The sequence below is a fragment of the Neoarius graeffei genome, chromosome 22 (assembly GCF_027579695.1).
Source record: "Neoarius graeffei isolate fNeoGra1 chromosome 22, fNeoGra1.pri, whole genome shotgun sequence".
NCBI classification, from domain to species: Eukaryota; Metazoa; Chordata; class Actinopteri; order Siluriformes; family Ariidae; genus Neoarius; species Neoarius graeffei.
In genome coordinates, this window is record NC_083590.1 from 9,872,921 (window position 1) to 9,891,375 (window position 18,455).

The window sequence follows — 18,455 nt, forward strand, 5'->3', positions numbered from 1 at the left end:
CACCAACTAGGTCTCTAAGATCACAAGAGAAAAACTTGCTAGTAATACCAGCTGTCAAAACAAAGTGTGGTGAAGCAGCCTTTAGTTGCTATGCTGCTAAGCTTTGGAACCAACTTCCAGATAATATTAAAAATGCTCCTACTGTTGTTAGTTTTAAATCCAGGCTCAAGACAAAGCTGTTTTCAGATGCTTTCACTTGATTAATTTTTACCTAAAGTGTAATTAATTTCCTTTAACATAATCTCTTTTAATTTTGATTTTAATGATTTTACTTTAATTCTTTATTTTAATTTCTTTTTAATTTTGGATTTTAATGATTTCACTTTTACTTTAATTCTTTGTTACTGTTCTTATGCTTTTATTTTTTGTGAAGCACATTGAATTGCCTGTGTGTATGAAATGCGCTATACAAATAAACTTGCCTTGCTTTACAACACTGTAACTAATCCCACAAACTGCACCTGAGACTCAAACTAACTGCCCTCTGTGTGAGCTGCAGTGACATGGTGGAAATGATCTCAGGAATATAGCGTTGAAAAACTAAAATGAGACGTTAATGCCACAGAACTGATGGGGTAAAAAATTAAATGGATAAAAAAAAAGTGACTGAAATAAAAAACAAAGGAGCAGAACCATGGCAACCACCCTTCTGTTGATTTTGAATTATTCAAATAATCAGAGGAAAAAGTAATTTTTGTTCGAACCTGCCCAAGACTTTATTTATTTTTTACAAAGAATTTATTTCGTGTGAGTAAACCCACTGACTCAGTTCCATTCATACAGTAACACAGAGCTACAGTGGTGCTTGAAAGTTTGTGAACCCTTTAGAATTTTCTATATTTCTGCATAAATATGACCTAAAACATCATCAGATTTTCACACAAGTCCTAAGAGTAGATAAAGAGAACCCAGTTAAACAAATGAGACAAAAATATTATACTTGGTCATTTATTTATTGAGGAGAAATGATCCAATATTACATATCTGTGAGTGGCAAAAGTATGTGAACTTTTGCATTCAGTATCTGGTGTGACCCCCTTGTGCAGCAATAACTGCAACTAAACGTTTGTGGTAACTGTTGATCAGTCCTGCACACCGGCTTGGAGGAATTTTAGCCCGTTCCTCCGTACAGAACAGCTTCAACTCTGCGATGTTGGTGGGTTTCCTCACATGAACTGCTCGCTTCAGGTCCTTCCACAACATTTCCATTGGATTAAGGGCAGGACTTTGACTTGGCCATTCCGAAACATTAACTTTATTCTTCTTTAACCATTCTTTGGTAGAACGACTTGTGTGCTTAGGGTCATTGTCTTGCTGCATGACCCACCTTCTCTTGAGATTCAGTTCATGGACAGATGTCCTGACATTTTCCTTTAGAATTCGCTGGTATAATTCAGAATTCATTGTTCCATCAATGATGGCAAGCCGTCCTGGCCCAGATGCAGCAAAACAGGCCCAAACCATGATACTACCACCACCATGTTTCACAGATGGGATAAGGTTCTTATGCTGGAATGCAGTGTTTTCCTTTCTCCAAACATAACACTTCTCATTTAAACCAAAAAGTTCTATTTTGGTCTCATCCGTCCACAAAACATTTTTCCAATAGCCTTCTGGCTTGTCCACGTGATCTTTAGCAAACTGCAGACGAGCAGCAATGTTCTTTTTGGAGAGCAGTGGCTTTCTCCTTGCAACCCTGCCATGCACACCATTATTGTTCAGTGTTCTCCTGATGGTGGACTCATGAACATTAACATTAGCCAATGTGAGAGAGGCCTTCAGTTGCTTAGAAGTTACCCTGGGGTCCTTTGTGACCTCGCCGACTATTACACGCCTTGCTCTTGGAGTGATATTTGTTGGTCGACCACTCCTGGGGAGGGTAACAATGGTCTTGAATTTCCTCCATTTGTACACAATCTGTCTGACTGTGGATTGGTGGAGTCCAAACTCTTTAGAGATGGTTTTGTAACCTTTTCCAGCCTGATAAGCATCAACAATGCTTTTTCTGAGGTCCTCAGAAATCTCCTTTGTTCATGCCATGATACACTTCCACAAACATGTGTTATGAAGATCAGACTTTGATAGATCCCTGTTCTTTAAATAAAACAGGGTGCCCACTCGCACCTGATTGTCATCCCATTGATTGAAAACACCTGACTCTAATTTCACCTTCAAATTAACTGCTAATCCTAGAGGTTCACATACTTTTGCCACTCACAGATATGTAATATTGGATCATTTTCTTCAATAAATAAATGACCAAGTATAATATTTTTGTCTCATTTGTTTAACTGGGTTCTCTTTATCTACTTTTAGGACTTGTGTGAAAAATCTGATGATGTTTTAGGTTATATTTATGCAGAAATATAGAAAATTCTAAAGGGCTCACAAACTTTCAAGCACCACTGTAAAATGGAGAACAGGATCAGTAGGTGTATGAGAGGTGATCACCGGGCACGACCACTATGCTCTGTTTTATTATACAGATATCATTAAAATCATGTTCACAATAATGATCAATCCATGGGAACGAACACACACACACACACACACCACTAATTTAAAAAAGCAAATCTTGATGTTCATAAACTGAGGCAGTGAAGTGTGTGTCATTGTGTCTCTGCAGGTTGGGGTATTGTGGCATCTCAGATGAAGGCTGTGCTGCTCTGAGTTCAGCTCTGAGATCAAACCCCTCACACCTGAGAGACCTGAATCTGTCTGGGAGTAAAATCGGAGACTTCAGAAAGAATCTGCTCTCTGCTCTTGAGAATGATAAACATTACAAACTACAGAGACTGATGTGAGTAATGACTTTCTGAGATAAATTTTGAAAAATAATTGAATGTGATGTTTCAGTAAATATCACATGACCAGGTCATGAAATAAAACCAGTTTTAGAAATTTTCACTGTATTCTATTTCATCAGATTTTTTTCTTCTAACAATTAGCTTTAATTCTGTTTCGTGTTCATTAAAGTGTGTTGATTTTAAAATTCATCTGAAAGCAGAAGATGGAGTCAGTCAGAGTCTCCAAAATGTCCCGTCTGAGTGCATGAGAGTGATTGTAAATGAACACCTCGTCTCCTTGTGACACCCTGCTGTCTCTGACTTCATCCTGCTGCTTTTGTCTGAATAAGATGATCTCGGCTTTTCCCTGTTTCTGATCAGCAGCGCACTTCTCAACTCTCCTCAAAACTCAGTAAAATGATCATCTTTAATGCCACACTGCCACAAATATGTGATTTAAGGAGCCACTTGACTCACTCTGACACTCCTTCCTGCTCTCCACCTCCACACCGTGTCTTCTGTCATTCCTGTAAAATTCACCTCGGCTTCTTCTTAAAGTCTGCACTTAAATCTACATGTAGAACAAGAGATCAAACCCACTGCAGTGTGAGTTACTGTTTAAAAAGCTCCAAAGCCTGTGATTGGATAAGAGCAGTGATGTGATGGGAAATGTCTGCTCACTTTCCTGTTAGATCTTGTGGAAGTTCTCGTTTGTTGGAGTTCAGTGTTCGAACACAGATATTATATAAGCCTGAATAAATGTTGAATTAAATTATAAACAGGAGATAATAATGTTTCTCTTGGAGCAGAGATGATTCCATGCTGTTGGTCATGAAGTACCACAGTCCAGTGTGTGGGGATTAATCCAGATGTTTTTCTTTTATTTTCAGTGTGTGATGAACATCTGTGTGTGATGAAGACTCTGGTGTTCCTGCATTTCCATGCTGGGGAACAGACAACACATTCATAAACACGTCAGTCATTTAGTTCTAACAAATGAAAGAGTCTGGAGACGTGGTCAGTGTGTGTTCATGGTGCACAGTGAATCAGACTGCACACAATTCTACACTGAATGTGGAACATCTTGTGAGCTGCATGAAACTGCCTGGACCTCAGTCCCTTAAAAACCCTGAAAGAGCAGGTGGAAAAGCACAGGGACTCGAGCTGAACCCAGTCAGTGGAAGAGGGAGCTGAAATGGACAGGAACAGTTTCAGGACATTGAGATTCTCACCTGACAGGATCGGCATTTCAGGAATTAATCTGAGGCCCCGAGGAGACTCACCACAAGGCACATTTATCACTTTGTCCTTTGGTTGGTGTTTAATGTAGTTTAGATCTTTTTTATTACAGGATCAGACCAAATCTGTTCATAATTTTCTCTATCTGTCAGAGCCTTTGCTTAAGTATACACTACTTATAGGATTTTTGCAGAATTTTATGAGTCAAATACATTTTGAGTGAACTATAAAAGATTAGATTAGATAGAACTTTATTGCTCTCTTTGGGAGGGTTCCATCAGGGAAATTAAAATTCCAGTAGCATCATTATCGGATAAATAGAATAGAAAAAAGAGAGAACATCTAGATAAATTATTTCAAAAACTTCTAGATAAATAAATTATTTACATATACAAATATATTTAAATAAATAAATAAAACATGTATATAATTTACCAGCCTTGAAAATATTGACCTCAGCCCATAGGCCTCGGTCAGTATTTTCAAGACCTTGGTCACGGTATTTCACGATACAGACTGACCTTAAACTGGTAAATAATATTTTTTTTCTTTACCAAATTCTAACAGAAAATGAGAGCACCTGAAAAGGGAAACAAAGCCAAGGCGAGCCGCCATTTTGAATCCTCATTCACGGCTGTCATGCAAACGGCTTCCTCCTCAGTATACAAGTGCACTTCCATGGCAGGAAAAAAAAAACTACATTTTGCTACCTATGCAGTCCTCTATTTATACAAAATTGAGTAATTCAGAATTCAGCCGTGTCCAGGGTTCCCACGGTCATGGAAATCCTGGAAAAGTCATGGAAATTTAAAATGTCATTTTCCAGGCCTGGAAAAGTCATGGAATTTTGTAAATTTAGTGAAAGTTTTGGAAAAGTCATGGAATTTTAGTATCTCGTTCACACAACTACAGTGTTATTATCATTAGGCAGTGTTATCATTATTATTTATGATTATTTATGAAGTATGTGCCAGCCGCTCCAGCACGAAATTTGACTCGCGACAGGAACGTTGACTCTACGGCCCTGTCTCTGGCTGTGAGGGAGGGGGAGGGGATGGGTTGCCTAGTAACAAAACTAATACTGAACAAATCTCTCTTTTGGTTTATGTAGTAATAATAATTTGTCTTAAAAACGCAATTTAACAATTAGACATATGCTGAAATATTATCATTATATCAATAATATCATTTAAAAAATTGTTTATTTGAACATAAACAAAAACTCGTCATGTGACGTAGGCTGTTCGTCTGCATTTGGCGGTTTCCTTTCGATGAGTTCGAGAGTTGCAAGAAGTGGCTAGAAAATGCCGGGTAAATGTTCGTTTAATGTTGCGTGGTTAAGTAGTGAGAAGTATAAAAATTGGTTAGCAGCGGATAGTGACGCCTCACGAGCAAGATGTAAGCTATGTAAAAGAAGTTTTGATGTCAGCAACATGGGAGAGGCTGCTCTCGCTAGTCATGCAAAAGGCTTGAAGCACGTTAAGTGTGAGAGTATGGCGAGAGAAGGCTCGCTCGATAGTTTCTTCGGAACCCGCGGAGCACAAGGAGTGAGGCCACCAACACCTCAGTCGCAGTGTCACCAATCGACGTTAAACTTGACACCAGCTCCAATCGCTTTGGCAACATCTAATGCCGAAATCCTGTGGGCTCTGAAGGTGGAGACATCGCATTACTCGTACAATTCCTGCAGTGACATTGGACCACTCTTCTCGAAAATGTTTCCAGACAGTGAAATTGCGAGGAGGTTTACATGTGGCAGCACAAAGGTAGCCTACCTCAGCACATTTGGCATTGCACCTTACTTCAAATCTCACTTAGTCCGAGAGATATCTAGCAGTGGTGTAGTCTACGTGATACGCAGGTATACGCCGTATGCCCACTGGAAAAGCTCAACGATTTCCGTATACTCACTGAAGAGCTCAGTGATTTGCGTATGCGCATACGCCTACCGAAAAATATATTTGTTATTTGAACTGGCCAAACCAACGTCAACATTGTCAGATGAATGTTCCACAGTTCCATTCCTAAATGCCTGTGTCCACCAAACGCGCTTTAGCGCTACAAGCGCCTATTCAATTCAAATCCTATGGGCTTCATTTATTAGACGCTGACAGAGCCCGACTCAGCACTCAAGCCATTGCGAGTTGATCCAAGAGCAGAGAATTGACCCTTCCGGGAGCTCCGCTCCCCATAGCAACTGTTGCTTTGTCAGTCAAGCCAGCCGTCTGTAGACCCCTTCGCAGTAAACGTCATTAATAAGTAAGAGTAAATTGCACGCGCAACCTGGACCCAAAAAAGACTCAGCGACGGTAGAGACGAGAAGAAAGATTTGGAAGAAATGTCTAGTTGTTGTGTTGTCGGGTGTCAGAATCGTAGCAGTGATGGGGTTAAAAATGTACAGAATTCCAGCAGGATCTCACCCATTCCAAAAAAATCGCCGACGTCTATGGCTACAAGCCATCAAACGTGTAGACTGGGATGAAAGTGCTATCAAAAATGCGCGGGTTTGCAGCGCCCACTTCATCACAGGTAAGATCAGGCTATTTATTAAATCTTTCTTTTTTATTCTTTCTAGTCTTCGTTTATTGATGTAGCAAAATACTTTGGTAACGTTTGTCTGATTAGCTGGGTCATTGTTACACAATGTAATGAATATTGTTAGCATGTTAACTTAGCTTTGCATGCAATTTTGTTTGTAGGAGAGGTCTCGCTTGACTCAAGCAGTCCAGATTTTGTGCCATCGTTATTTGTGCATGCCGAAAATCACAATTTTAAAGCAAGGATGGAAAGGTAAAATTGTGTGCCCTCACTCTAAATGCCAACTTGCGTTGACTGCTCTAACCTAGCTCCCGCCCCGTTCAGTTTCATTTCTGCTCTCTGCCTCTCGCTTTTTACGCAGCTCTGATTTCTCTTAGCTGCACTCTTTACACTATCATTATGGATATGTTGGATGATGTAGGCACAAAGTTTTTCGTGGGTGTACACTGAAGTCTTGTCAATAAGGTACAAATGTATATCTGGCCACTGTATACCAGGGAACTTACTAACATCATCCGTTCACTCTTTAATTAAATACGGATCCGGTAGCGATGTCCACTTGTTAGAGTTAACTTATTTATGTAGCATTCTCGATCTTGTAACGACAATTGTTTTGCATAATCTGACCGCTCATAATGCCGGTCTATGGGCAGCGCCATTGTTTGAGTCCAGGCTGCGCGCGCATCCTAGCAACGGTCGGTTTGTTTACAAACATGCGAAGGGGTCTAGTTGCTAAGCAACAGTGCTTATTCAGTCATGACAGACCACGCGGCATTATCTAGCATTCAGTCAAGCTTGCGAAATCATGAAACGAAAACAAACGACACTATTTCAGTGTTTTCAGAAGTGTCCTCAGCCATCACTCTGTAACACAACCAAGGAGGCAATGCAGACCTCAAATGCCAGAATATAAAAACACCTGGAAAGTCCTGTAGACCTTTTTTGCAGGGCTTGTGGACTAACACACTGAAGGACATTGCGTATTTGTTAATTAAATTAATTTTTTCTTCTTTGAAGCAAACATTTGTTTTAGCACATCTAGGATGTTTTCTTGTTCATTTAAGCTGATGTGCTGAATAGATAAGAAATAAGAAATGCATTTAATATGTTAAAATATATTATTGTGTGATGTGTGTTTAATTTACATGTCAATATGTCAAATTTTCTTGATACATGAAAAATAAAAAAAACAATGATGGAAAAGCCCACTTATCTCAAGTTGAACGGTGAATCTAAATTTTATAAATTTTGTACATTTAAACCACATTTGTTTTGCATACAGTAGATCTGTACACAAAACCAGTTTCAAGATGCATATTACTATGCATTAGGCAGTGATGGTGCTCATGAGGTGTTGCTTTCAGGTTATCGGACAGTTACAAGATGGATGAGTACAAGTATAACAGTATAGCCACAACACACACGTGTGTGTGTGTGTGTGTGTGTGTGTATGAGTGTGTGTGTGTGTGTGTGTGTATATATATATATATATATATATATATATATATATATATATATATATATATATAAAATGTGTGTGTGAGTATAAAATTTTTTTCCCGGGGAGGGGTTGCATGGCAAGCACTGAGTATACCCACTGCAAAAAAATAGACTACACCACTGATATCTAGACAGTCTGGGTACTGTGTGCTGTTTGATGAATCACTTAACCACGAGCTCCAAAGGAAACAGTTGGATTTACACGTTAGAATATGGGACTGTGGAACTGTCCAGACCAGATACCTCAGCTCTGAATTCTTTGGGCAAGCTACCGCTAGAGATGTGGTGGATAAAATGAGCATAGTGCTAGGTGACATTGGACTGAAAAACCTTGTACAGGTATCTATGGACGGTCCTAACGTTAACCGGAAGATCTTTGACTTGCTACAAAACAAGCCGCTTGCTGACATCAACCGATCTCTCCTGAACATTGGTTCATGCGGACTACACATAATGCACATGTAACAGAGTAAGAAAATACTGCTCATAAATAATATAGTTGTGTGAGTTTTGCCATTATTGAGCACAGCAGTGTTCTGGTTAATTGTTGTTGGAGACACCTTTGGACGCTGAGAGAACTGCAGGTCTGCCGCTTTGACCCTTCGTGGTCGCCGTACTCCCAGCCAGAAGAAAGTTATCCTGGCTTGGGTAAGGTTAATTATATTAAGCACTCTCGTTTTATTCTATGCTTCTTCATGTTAAAATGCACTGTAATTTGTAAATTCGATACATCTTATGATTTATGTAATTGTGTGCACATTGTGAGGATATGGTTGGAATTAGCCAAACTGTTAAGAAGTTTTATTAATTTTTCCTGTCACCACGAGTTACCATGAGTGACTAGCTTATTTCTCACGATGGCTTCCGCATTTGATGCATTAGCATTCTGTTCATTTTGTGGGTAATATCCTAGTATGCATGCAAAATCCATTTAGCTTTACATGTATTAAGCATCAAGATTGTATTGTGCATGCATTGTTGTTATATGGGCGTGAAGGAATTCCGAATGTTTACTCGGTTTCCGAACGCTAATTAACTACCGAACTCACACATGAACATTCTGTCTGTCCCGTCTCCCGTATTCTGAGACGGTGGCATTGCATACGTCAACACAAATGAATGTAATGTTGTTTGCTTATTTTGATTGTACAGACACTGCAGTCACGCCAATTGAGAGTGCTGTTAATTATTTTTTTTGTCTAAGGGTATGTGTCTCCATTTGTCAAAATGTATGTAGCTTTTTGCATTAGTGTTAATACGCAGCCAGAAGAAAGTTTGCAGCGTCCAAGCCAGGATAACTTTCTTCTGGCTGCGTATTAACACTAATGCAAAAAGCTACATACATTTTGACAAATGGAGACACATACCTTAGACAAAAAAAATAATTAACAGCACTCTCAATCGGCGTGACTGCAGCGTCCAAGCCAGGATGTCACGCCAATTGAGAGTGCTGTTAATTATTTTTTTTTGTCTAAGGAAATAAACTGCCGTCCAAGAACTTCTGTCTCTGTGCTGCTTGAGATCCGTTACACACAATGCATTTCATGGCGGTGCTAAGGCCACAGGATGGGAAGTAGACCATACTCTAAACAGCATGTACTGGCTCTTCAAGGACAGCCCCTCCCATCGAGAGGATTTTACAAAAGTAACCGGCAGCAACACATTCGCCTTGAAATTCTGCCAGCACCGCTGGATAGAAAATGTGGATGTATGCGGCAGGGCTCTGTCCATTTTGCCGGATGTGCTGCGCTACGTGGAGGCGGCTAAGGGACGGGTCATCAGTGAACCAAAGTGCAAGTCCTACGAAGAAGTCAAAAAGCAGGCTTCAAACAACATCTTCCCCGTGCATGTGGCAATATTTTCCAGCATTGCCAAACAGGTCACTCCATTTATGACAGCCTATCAGACAGATGCAACCATGCTCCCCTTCATGATTGGAGACATGTACAAACTAATCAAAGGTACGTTTTAACATTAACACCACATTGAAATTAATTTCCTTTGATTAAAAAATGTCATGTCTTAAGGTTATTCTGATAATAGCATAAGCATTTCACCATGCGTTAATTTTTGCCTTGTAGGTAGGTTACAATTTAGAAAATACTACTGTAGTCTACTTAATGGGTGAAATCACAACTATTACTAATTTTTTTAGAATAATATAATATCCAATGCCAGGATGTGATGCTTCACACACACATACTGTACTCGTATGCACGCACACACAAAAGCTCACCATTCTGCCATCGGTTCACATTTATGTTTTAATGTCTAAATTAATGTATATATTTACTTAACCTGGCAGTTGCAATGGACTCTACGATAATTTGTCATGTTGCGGTGTCAATGTAAAGAACCTGTCTATATTAAATTGGTATTTGTTCTCTCTTTCATAAGGGCTAATGGAGAGGTTCATGAAGGACACAGCGCTGAAAGAGGCTACTACCATGCAGAAACTTCTCCAGATCAGCATCAACAATCCTTCCCTCCACAAGGACGCTTCCAAAATTGACATTTGGATTCCAGGCAGAAACATTAATCAGACAACTCAGAGGCTCTGACAAGATCACAGAGAGGCAGGTTCTCGATGTTAGAATGGAGACCAAGACATTTCTTGTCGAACTTCTGACTAAACTCCTGCATAAGGCACCAGTAAATCACCTGCTGGTGAGAAATATGCAGTGTCTAGATCCCAGGATGATGGTTTCTAAGAAGAACCAATGTGTTGAGAAGATGAAAAGCATCCTGCATACTTTGGCTGCCGCTAACCAAGTGGATGTTTCAATTTGTGACAAAGTGCTGCAGGATTTTAGAGAGTTCCTTGATGTTGCTGCAGCATCATCAGGTTTTGTTGATTTTGACCCTATGTCTGACCGTGTTGACACACTACTCTATGAGAACATTGCTTCCAGGTCTGCATGGAAAAGTCTTTGGCATATGATCCAAATTCTCTTGATCATGTCCCATGGACAAGCCAGTGTAGAACGAGGGTTTTCTGTGAATAAGCAAGTCATGGTGGAGAATATGAAGGCAGAATCAGTCATTGCACAGCGTGTGATTGCCGATAGCATTAGGGCAGCAGGTGGCCTTGAGAAAATTATCACCAAAGAGCTTCAAATGTCTGCTTCAAGTGCCAGACAAAGTTATCTCGCATACCTTGATGACCAGAGGAAGGAAAACAAAAGCAAAACAAAAGCCTCCAAGAAGAGGAGCCTAGCAAATGAACTCAAAGAACTGAAGCAAAAAAAAATTCGTCTTGAGTCTGACATTCAACAGCTTGAGAAGTCAGCTGATGAATTGGCTATGAAGGCTGAAGCAACACGCAGTATAGGATTTGTTGTTCAGTCAAACAGCCTGCAGCACTCTGCCAAAGAAAAGAGAGCAAGCTTATTAGCTTTGGACAAGGACATTGAGTGCAAAAAGAAAAAAATGGAAGAGTAGTCCTGATGATTATTTTGATTGTTACAATTGTTATGGAATTTATTTGATTGCTGAGGGGATATGTTGTGAACAAATGGACAAGTAGTCCACGTAGGTTAACGTTTCATATTATTTCTCACCTTCACAGAGTACAAACGGAACAGAGGGATGTTTCACTGCAGTGTTTTTTGCATTATGTTTTAATGTAATGTGTTACATGCATAGGTATCGTGAGTACAACCCTTAGCTTTGGGCTACAGTCTAGGTGTTGGCTCTGGGCAAGGGCGTAACCGTGGTATAAATATTGGGGGGGTCCAAATTTGAGCCCTTCCCAAAATGTTTTTAAGTGCATTTCGTGCAATTTTCATATGGGCCTATTGATAAAGATGTGCTTATCTAGAACATTGTTTTGATGAATACAATTACCAATGAACATGTTAACGTTTATATCTTGTTTTTTTTTTATTGTGTATCAGGCAAAACACAAAACAGAATGTGCAACTGCAAAACATGTAACGCAATACAACATATGTGAAACATTGCATGAAAATCTGTCACACCAGAGCTAGTCTCGCGCACACACACATTTCAAACAAATGCAGAAATGCCAAATTGCTACAAAAAAATGGCTACCAAAGCAATAGAAAGGAGCATTACCCTGGTTAATAGGTCAAAACAACATAGAACTTTGTAGAAAATATATTGACTTTATCTAAATAAATGGCCCAAAAATATGGAGGCGTTCATCGTGTAACTCAACAAGTCTCTGACAGATCTGTCTCCTATCCAGTGCATCCAATTTCTCTTGATGTACACGGCAAATGGCAAGATCGTTTAACCGGGTCTGCGTCATTGATGTTCTCAGCCATGTTTTTAGTCTCACGTCTTACCTGATCATCTTCAGAGCAGGTGTCTGTCTGTCCTGTCCCTCTATCATGCATGTAACGGTCACTCTCTCTGTCTCACTGCTCTTCCTGCATTACGTCCACATAACATCAATGCACTTCAAGAATAATGACTGACCAAAATGATAATTTTATTTACATTTAATTAAAGGATAGTATGCTCTTATTACTAGCCTACTGATGATATGCAGCCTATGATGAGGTTTAAAAATAATGTAAAGTTGTTTTAAGGACTCGTAATACAATGCTCTTTACCAGTTCATCTTCAGAGCAGGTCTCTGTCTGTTCCCTTCCTCCATCATGCCTGTGACTCTCCCTCTCTTGCTCTGTCTGTGCTGCATTGTGACCATATATTACAGCATTATTGTACTAGAAAAACAATGACTGACCCGTATGATCATTTTAATTTGTTGCCATTGATTGTTTTATTGCTGTGTTTTAAAACCATCAATCTTTCTTTATCTATCTCTCTCTAACCCACACACAGAGCTAGAGAGAGAGACCAGTAGTCAACAGGTTTGGCGTTTTTCAGGTCATCAGTGAATGAACAGACGCTTCAATGGAGTGGCAAGTGCAGGAACTCCTTCGTCTGTATCTACAACTGTCTTGTGCCCAAACCACGATCAGAATACTGACTTATATTTTATAAAATCTTGTGTTACAGACTATTAAAAGCTACGCTCCTTTCATTTGGTGTTTTTGGACAGTGTCACAGTCTGTAACAGATGTGTAATGAAGTAAGGATCTGACGAAGATATTTATGTTACCAACCGAAGTCATGTTACTACAAGACATAGTGCTAGCCTTAGCTTATCATTTTTGGGCTGTGTAGCACATAGACTGTATAGAGAGCTATCGCGTGACGTCACTGTACCGCGAGATTTTGTTAGGGCGCCATATTGGAAGACCAAGTACGTATGTACATACATACTGTTAGGTTCAACCCAGTTTGAAACGGTCAATCGGTCAACTTATTTCTCGGGACCCCTGCCCTCGTACCACCTGCAGAATTCTGGGACGGAACACCGCAAAAAAACAGAGAACCAGAGATCGGTTTAACTGCTGTTTATTCACAGTATTCTCGCCAAAGATGAAAGATTACAAATATCTTTTATAACAAATCATAATCTCTCCAAACAGCTATTGTGTCTGTCAAATGTGTGTGTGTTTGTATGTGACCTCAGAGAGGGGTGTGTGTGTGTGTCTATGGGAGGGTGTGAGTGAGTGACATCATTTTGATATGTGTCTATGTGCTAGGTCAGCAAATCACATCTTAATTCCATATGTATGTATGTGTGTGTGTGAATGAAACCTTCAATCATAAGCAAAATAATATTTCAGCAATTTCATTTACGCATGTCAAAGCGCAACAGATGTTTTTACGACAATGTTTTAAACAAAGACTATGTTTGGTCTAACAAAAGTGTTCTTCTCCACTGGACGAAGGTCAGGCTACACAGGAACAGTTTAAAATCACTCCCATAGTATATGCAATAGTCCAAAATAATAAAGGATCTTAAAAAGCTCTAAAATATAAAGTCTTAACTCTTTGTTCAGCAATAAGGCTACCATTACATCCAACATTAAAGTGTGTGTGGGTCGATCTGACATCAAAACAGACCTTGGCGTCGTTCAGACACATCTCTGATCAAAAATACACATTTCATAAAATGTTCCCAAACAATGTCCAGCCGAGACAGAAGGTCATTTTTAACTGAACCTTAAGTTAATCCTTAATTTTGTCACCATTTTAATAAATTACTGCCTTCTTGGTCAAGAATAATACTTATATAAACCTAACACACAGTAAGACTGTCTGTGTTGATATAACTGATCATGTGTCTTCACAAATGAAAACTGCACTTCTGAAAAAGATAATAGAAAATAGATGCAAGATCACAATATTAGCAGATGAGTCAACCAGTACTGGACACAAATCAACACTAAATTGTCTTTCTGAAGACCAGTGTTGATGGAGACATGGACCCCGTTGCCTTTCCATTGGACCTGATTGAGCTGGATAGTCTGTCTGCTGCCCATATCAAAGACAAGCTAATGACCTGCCTGTTCAAGAATGGCTTCACTACTGAGTTGCTGCAGTAAGTCTTCATTGGGTTTTGCAGTGATGAGGCCAATGTAATGTTAGGTGTGAAGTCAGGTGTGAGGAAGCTGCTCCAGGATGACTTCCCAGGCATCATGCTGTGGCACTGCCTTAATCACAGACTGGAGCTTGCTGTGGACCAGGCACTGGACTCAACAGGGGGAACAAAAAACTTCCAGGCCTTCCTTGACACCTTGTATTCTTTATATAGCCACTCACCAAAAAAATATGCGACAGCTGAGTGAATGTGCTCACAACCTACACATCACCCTCAAAAGGATTGGGAGAGTGTTCAGTGTCCGCTGGGTAGCTTCTTCATGTAGGGCAGTTACAGCTGTTTGGCAGTCTTATCCAGCCTTGGCACAACATTTCTGGGAGGCATCAGAGGACACTTCTAGGGATGGCAGAGAGAGAGCCAAATTCAAGGGACTGCTGACAAAATTGTGCTGTTAATTTCCTGACAAGTCTTGCACTGATGTTAGATGTTCTCATTGAACTGAAGAACTTGTCAGAAATTCTTCAGGACAGGAAGACCACACTCCAAAAGGCCCATGACATCATGTCATTGCATGTGAAACGTATCGAGAGCCTAAGTACACACCCAGGCCAACATGTTGTTGAAGCAAGCAAGGCAGAAGTTGTTATGGAATTTAAGGGAGAAAAGTTAGGTGTTGGCAAGTCCCCCATCATTGACTCTGCTAAGTTCATCAAAGCCGTAGCAGAGAGTATGAAAGACAGACTCTTCACCACCACAAGTTAATCCTGACAAATGGGACCTTGACAATCCTCGGCATGGCAAAGAAGAGGTAAGGGATCTGTGTAATGCTTTTCACCTGGACGAAAAGGAGGCACACCTTGGGTTCATTGAATTCAAGGCAAGTGGAGGAACAGGCATACCCAACAGGTTGAGGAAACTGTTCATTGCTGTGGACACACTGTCAGCAAGTAATGCAGACTGTGAGAGGGGGTTAAGCACAATGAACATCATTATAACGGAGTATAGAAACAAACTGACAACAATAAATGCAGCAAACCTCCTCTTCATCAACACAGTGGGACCACCATGCAAGCAGTGGGATCCCCTTCCTTATGTAAAGACTTGGCTGGGCAAAGGAAGGAGAGCTGCTCACTAAACAAAAGGCATGGCTCGCTGTCAAACAGATGAGGACAGCTACTTCAAGCCTCTTTGGAATTTATTTTGAGTGTTTTACCTAAAAACTTTTTCACTTTTCTGTTCTGTTACACTGTTCTGTGTCCAGTGTCCAAAATGAAACGTTAGTTTTCAACTGTTCAGCTAAAAAAAAAAAATTATTAAAACGATTGTGTTGTTGAAATGATGTGTTTGCAATTTATTTATAATCAAAAACTGATACAGGTGGATGAAAGAGTGATAGTGTGATAAAAAGTACTATACTAGTAGTACTGAGTGATAAGAAGTCCTAGTGAATGCTTGATAAGTAGACAATAATAAATAATTAGGTGTATTTTTCGGCGCGCGCTATGCGCGTGCACTATGACTCAAAATAATAGTACCAGCAAGAAATAAAAGTTACTTTCACCCCTGGCCATAATGAACACCATGTTCAAGCCTAAGGGTGTGCATAAGTGCATGTGGCATGAGGACACCCTAGGCCATAGATTTATGATTGACTTTGTAGTCATTTTGTCTGATCTGTGACCATATGTCTTGGACACTCAGGTGAAGAGAGGAGCGGAGCAGTCAACTGATCACTACCTGGTGGTGAGCTCAATCAGATGGTGGGGAGGAGGCCGGACAGACCTGGTAGGCCCAAACATGTAGTGAGGGTATGCTGGGAGCATCTGGCGGAAGCTCCTCTCTGTTGGATCTTCAACTGCCACCTCCGGCAGAGCTTCAACTGCATACCGGAGGAGGATGGGAACATTGAGCCCAAGTGTACCATGTTCTGTACCTCCATTGCTGAGGTGGCTGTGTGGAGCTCTGGCTGCAAAGTTGTTGGTGCCTGTTGTGACGGTAATCCCTGAACCTGGTGGTGGACACCTTTGGTGAAGGGAGCTGTCAAGCTGAAGGAGTCCTATTGGGCTTTGTTAGCCTGTGGGTCTCCAGAGGCAGCTGACAGGTACTGACAAGCCAAACGAAATGCGGCTCTGGCAGTCGCTGAAGCAAAACCTCGGGTGGGGGAGGAGTTCGGTGAGGCCATGGACATCGTCCAGCAGTGGAAGGAATAATTCAAGGATCTCCTCAATCCCACCTTTATGTTGTCTGAGGAGGATGCAGAGCCTGAGGGCACTTGGGAGGACTCGCCCATCAAGGGGGCTGAGGTTGCCGAGGTGGTTAAAAAGCTCCTTGGTGGCTGGGCTCCGGGCTGGATGAGATTCGTCCCAAGTTTGTGAAGGTCCTGGATGTTGTTGGGCTGTTTTGGTTGACACGCCTCTTCAACATTTCATGGAGGTCAGGGACAGTGCCTCTGGATTGGCAGACTGGGGTGGTGGTCCCACTTTTCAAAAAAGGGGACTGGAGAGTGTGTTCCAACTATAAGGGGCTCACACTTCTCAGCATCCCCGGGAAAGCCTATGCTGGGGTGCTGGAGAGGAGAGTTCAGTCGATAGTTGAACCTCGGATTCAGGAGGAGCAATGTGGTTTTCGTCCTGGTCATGGAACACTGGACCAGCTCTTTACCCTTGCACGGGAGCTGGAGGGTGCATGGGAGTTTGGCCAACCGGTCTACATGTGTTTTGCGGACCTGGAGAAGGTTTATGGCCATGTCCCTCATGGTGCCCTGCAGGGGGTGCTTCAGGAGTATGGGGTTCGGGGCCCACTGCTGTGGGCCATTTGGTCCCTGTCTGACCATAGCAGAAGTTTGGTTCACATTGTTGGCAATAAGTTGGACTTGTTCCCAGTGGATGTGGGACTCTTCCAGGGCTGTCCTTTGTCACCGGTTCTGTTCATAACTTTTATGGACAGAATTTCTATGTGCAGCCAAGGGGTGGAGAGTGTCTGGTTTGGTGGCCTCAGGATTGTGTCTCTGTTTTTTGCAGATGATGTGATCCTGTTGGCTTCATCAATTTGTGACCTCCAGCAGGTGCTGGGATGGTTTTCAGCAGAGTCTGAAGCGGCTGGGATGAGGATCAGCACCTGCAAGTCCATGGCCATGGTGCTCAGCCAGAAACGGGTGGAGTGCCTACTTCGGGTCAGGGGGAGTTGTTGCCTCAAGTGGAGGAGTTTAAGTATCTCTGTCATGAGTGAGAGTGGGGGGAGCGGGAGTCAGACAGACGGATCAGGGCAGTGTCAGCAGTGATGCAGATGCTAAACCAGTCTGTTCTGTTAGAGAGAGAGCTGAGCCAAAAAGCAAAGCTCTCAACTTACTGTTCCTGTCAGGTGAAACAGACGAGGACCCAAGAGCGCAAGTTAAATGTTGAGTTTTATTGATAACAGGGGAAAGGGAGTTGGGAGGATGTGTGAAGTTCAGTGGCTGGAGGACTGAGAGGCAGGGATGGCTGGTGGGAGCATGGTGGTGATGTCTGCAGTCTCCCATCGAAGCACTGACCAGGCTCGACCCTGCTTAGCTTTAGATATTAGACGGGATCAGGTGTTGTCAGAGTAGTGAGGCTGTAAGCTGACAGCACTAGGTGTTCAGGCAGTCTCCCAGCGAGCAGTCCCTCAGCAGACAGACAGGACAGCACAACAGGCAGGAGTAGGGAACAGACTGGAACACAGAGTCACAGATCAGGTAGCAAGATAAGGGACAGAAATGCAGGGTCAGGTTACCAGGACTGAAGAGTTGACGGAGTCGACGCCTAGAAGACGATCTGACACTGAAGCTTGGGAGGACAGCAGCTTAAATACACACAGAGGAGGAGCAGGTGATGGCAACAACCAATGACAGCCGCTGAGAGTAAATAAGAGGAAGTGTAGCGGGCGTGGCCGGTAATGCTGAGTGGAGAGGAGTGGAGATGTTACCTCAAGAGAGGAAACCCACAGGTAGG

At 41.6% G+C, this 18,455-nt stretch overlaps 2 protein-coding genes across 15 annotated transcripts in view; both read left to right on the forward strand.

Annotated features, from left to right (window-relative positions):
* The window catches only part of LOC132870616 (NACHT, LRR and PYD domains-containing protein 3-like), a 164,740-nt gene extending 156,959 nt beyond the window's left edge, over positions 1 to 7,781 (forward strand). For all 12 annotated transcript variants that reach the window (XM_060904335.1, XM_060904325.1, XM_060904323.1 and 9 more), the window contains 2 exons: positions 2,627 to 2,800; positions 3,677 to 7,781. In XM_060904335.1, the coding sequence (XP_060760318.1) occupies positions 2,627 to 2,800; positions 3,677 to 3,683 (181 nt within the window). In that variant the 3' untranslated portion in view covers positions 3,684 to 7,781. The remainder of the gene's footprint in view (positions 1 to 2,626; positions 2,801 to 3,676) is intronic.
* Positions 7,782 to 8,168: 387 nt separating this feature from the next.
* LOC132870362 (uncharacterized) lies at positions 8,169 to 12,650 on the forward strand. 3 transcript variants are annotated; one of them, XR_009651095.1, is made up of 3 exons: positions 8,169 to 8,711; positions 9,540 to 10,024; positions 10,461 to 12,650. XR_009651095.1 is itself a non-coding variant. In XM_060904001.1 (2 exons), the coding sequence occupies exon 2, from the start codon at positions 10,659 to 10,661 to the stop codon at positions 11,502 to 11,504; it is 846 nt and encodes a 281-aa protein (XP_060759984.1). In that variant the 5' UTR covers positions 9,450 to 10,024; positions 10,461 to 10,658; the 3' UTR covers positions 11,505 to 12,650. The 3 variants fall into 2 exon arrangements, 2 of the variants coding, with proteins under 2 accessions (XP_060759984.1, XP_060759985.1); XM_060904001.1 differs by lacking the exon at positions 8,169 to 8,711 and having other exon boundaries at positions 9,450 to 10,024.
* Positions 12,651 to 18,455: the final 5,805 nt, after the last annotated feature.

What these genes read in the sequence shown, in the direction of transcription:
- LOC132870362 (XM_060904001.1), top strand. Translation starts at nt 10,659, where the DNA reads ATGGAGACCAAGACATTTCTTGTCGAACTTCTGACTAAACTCCTGCAT.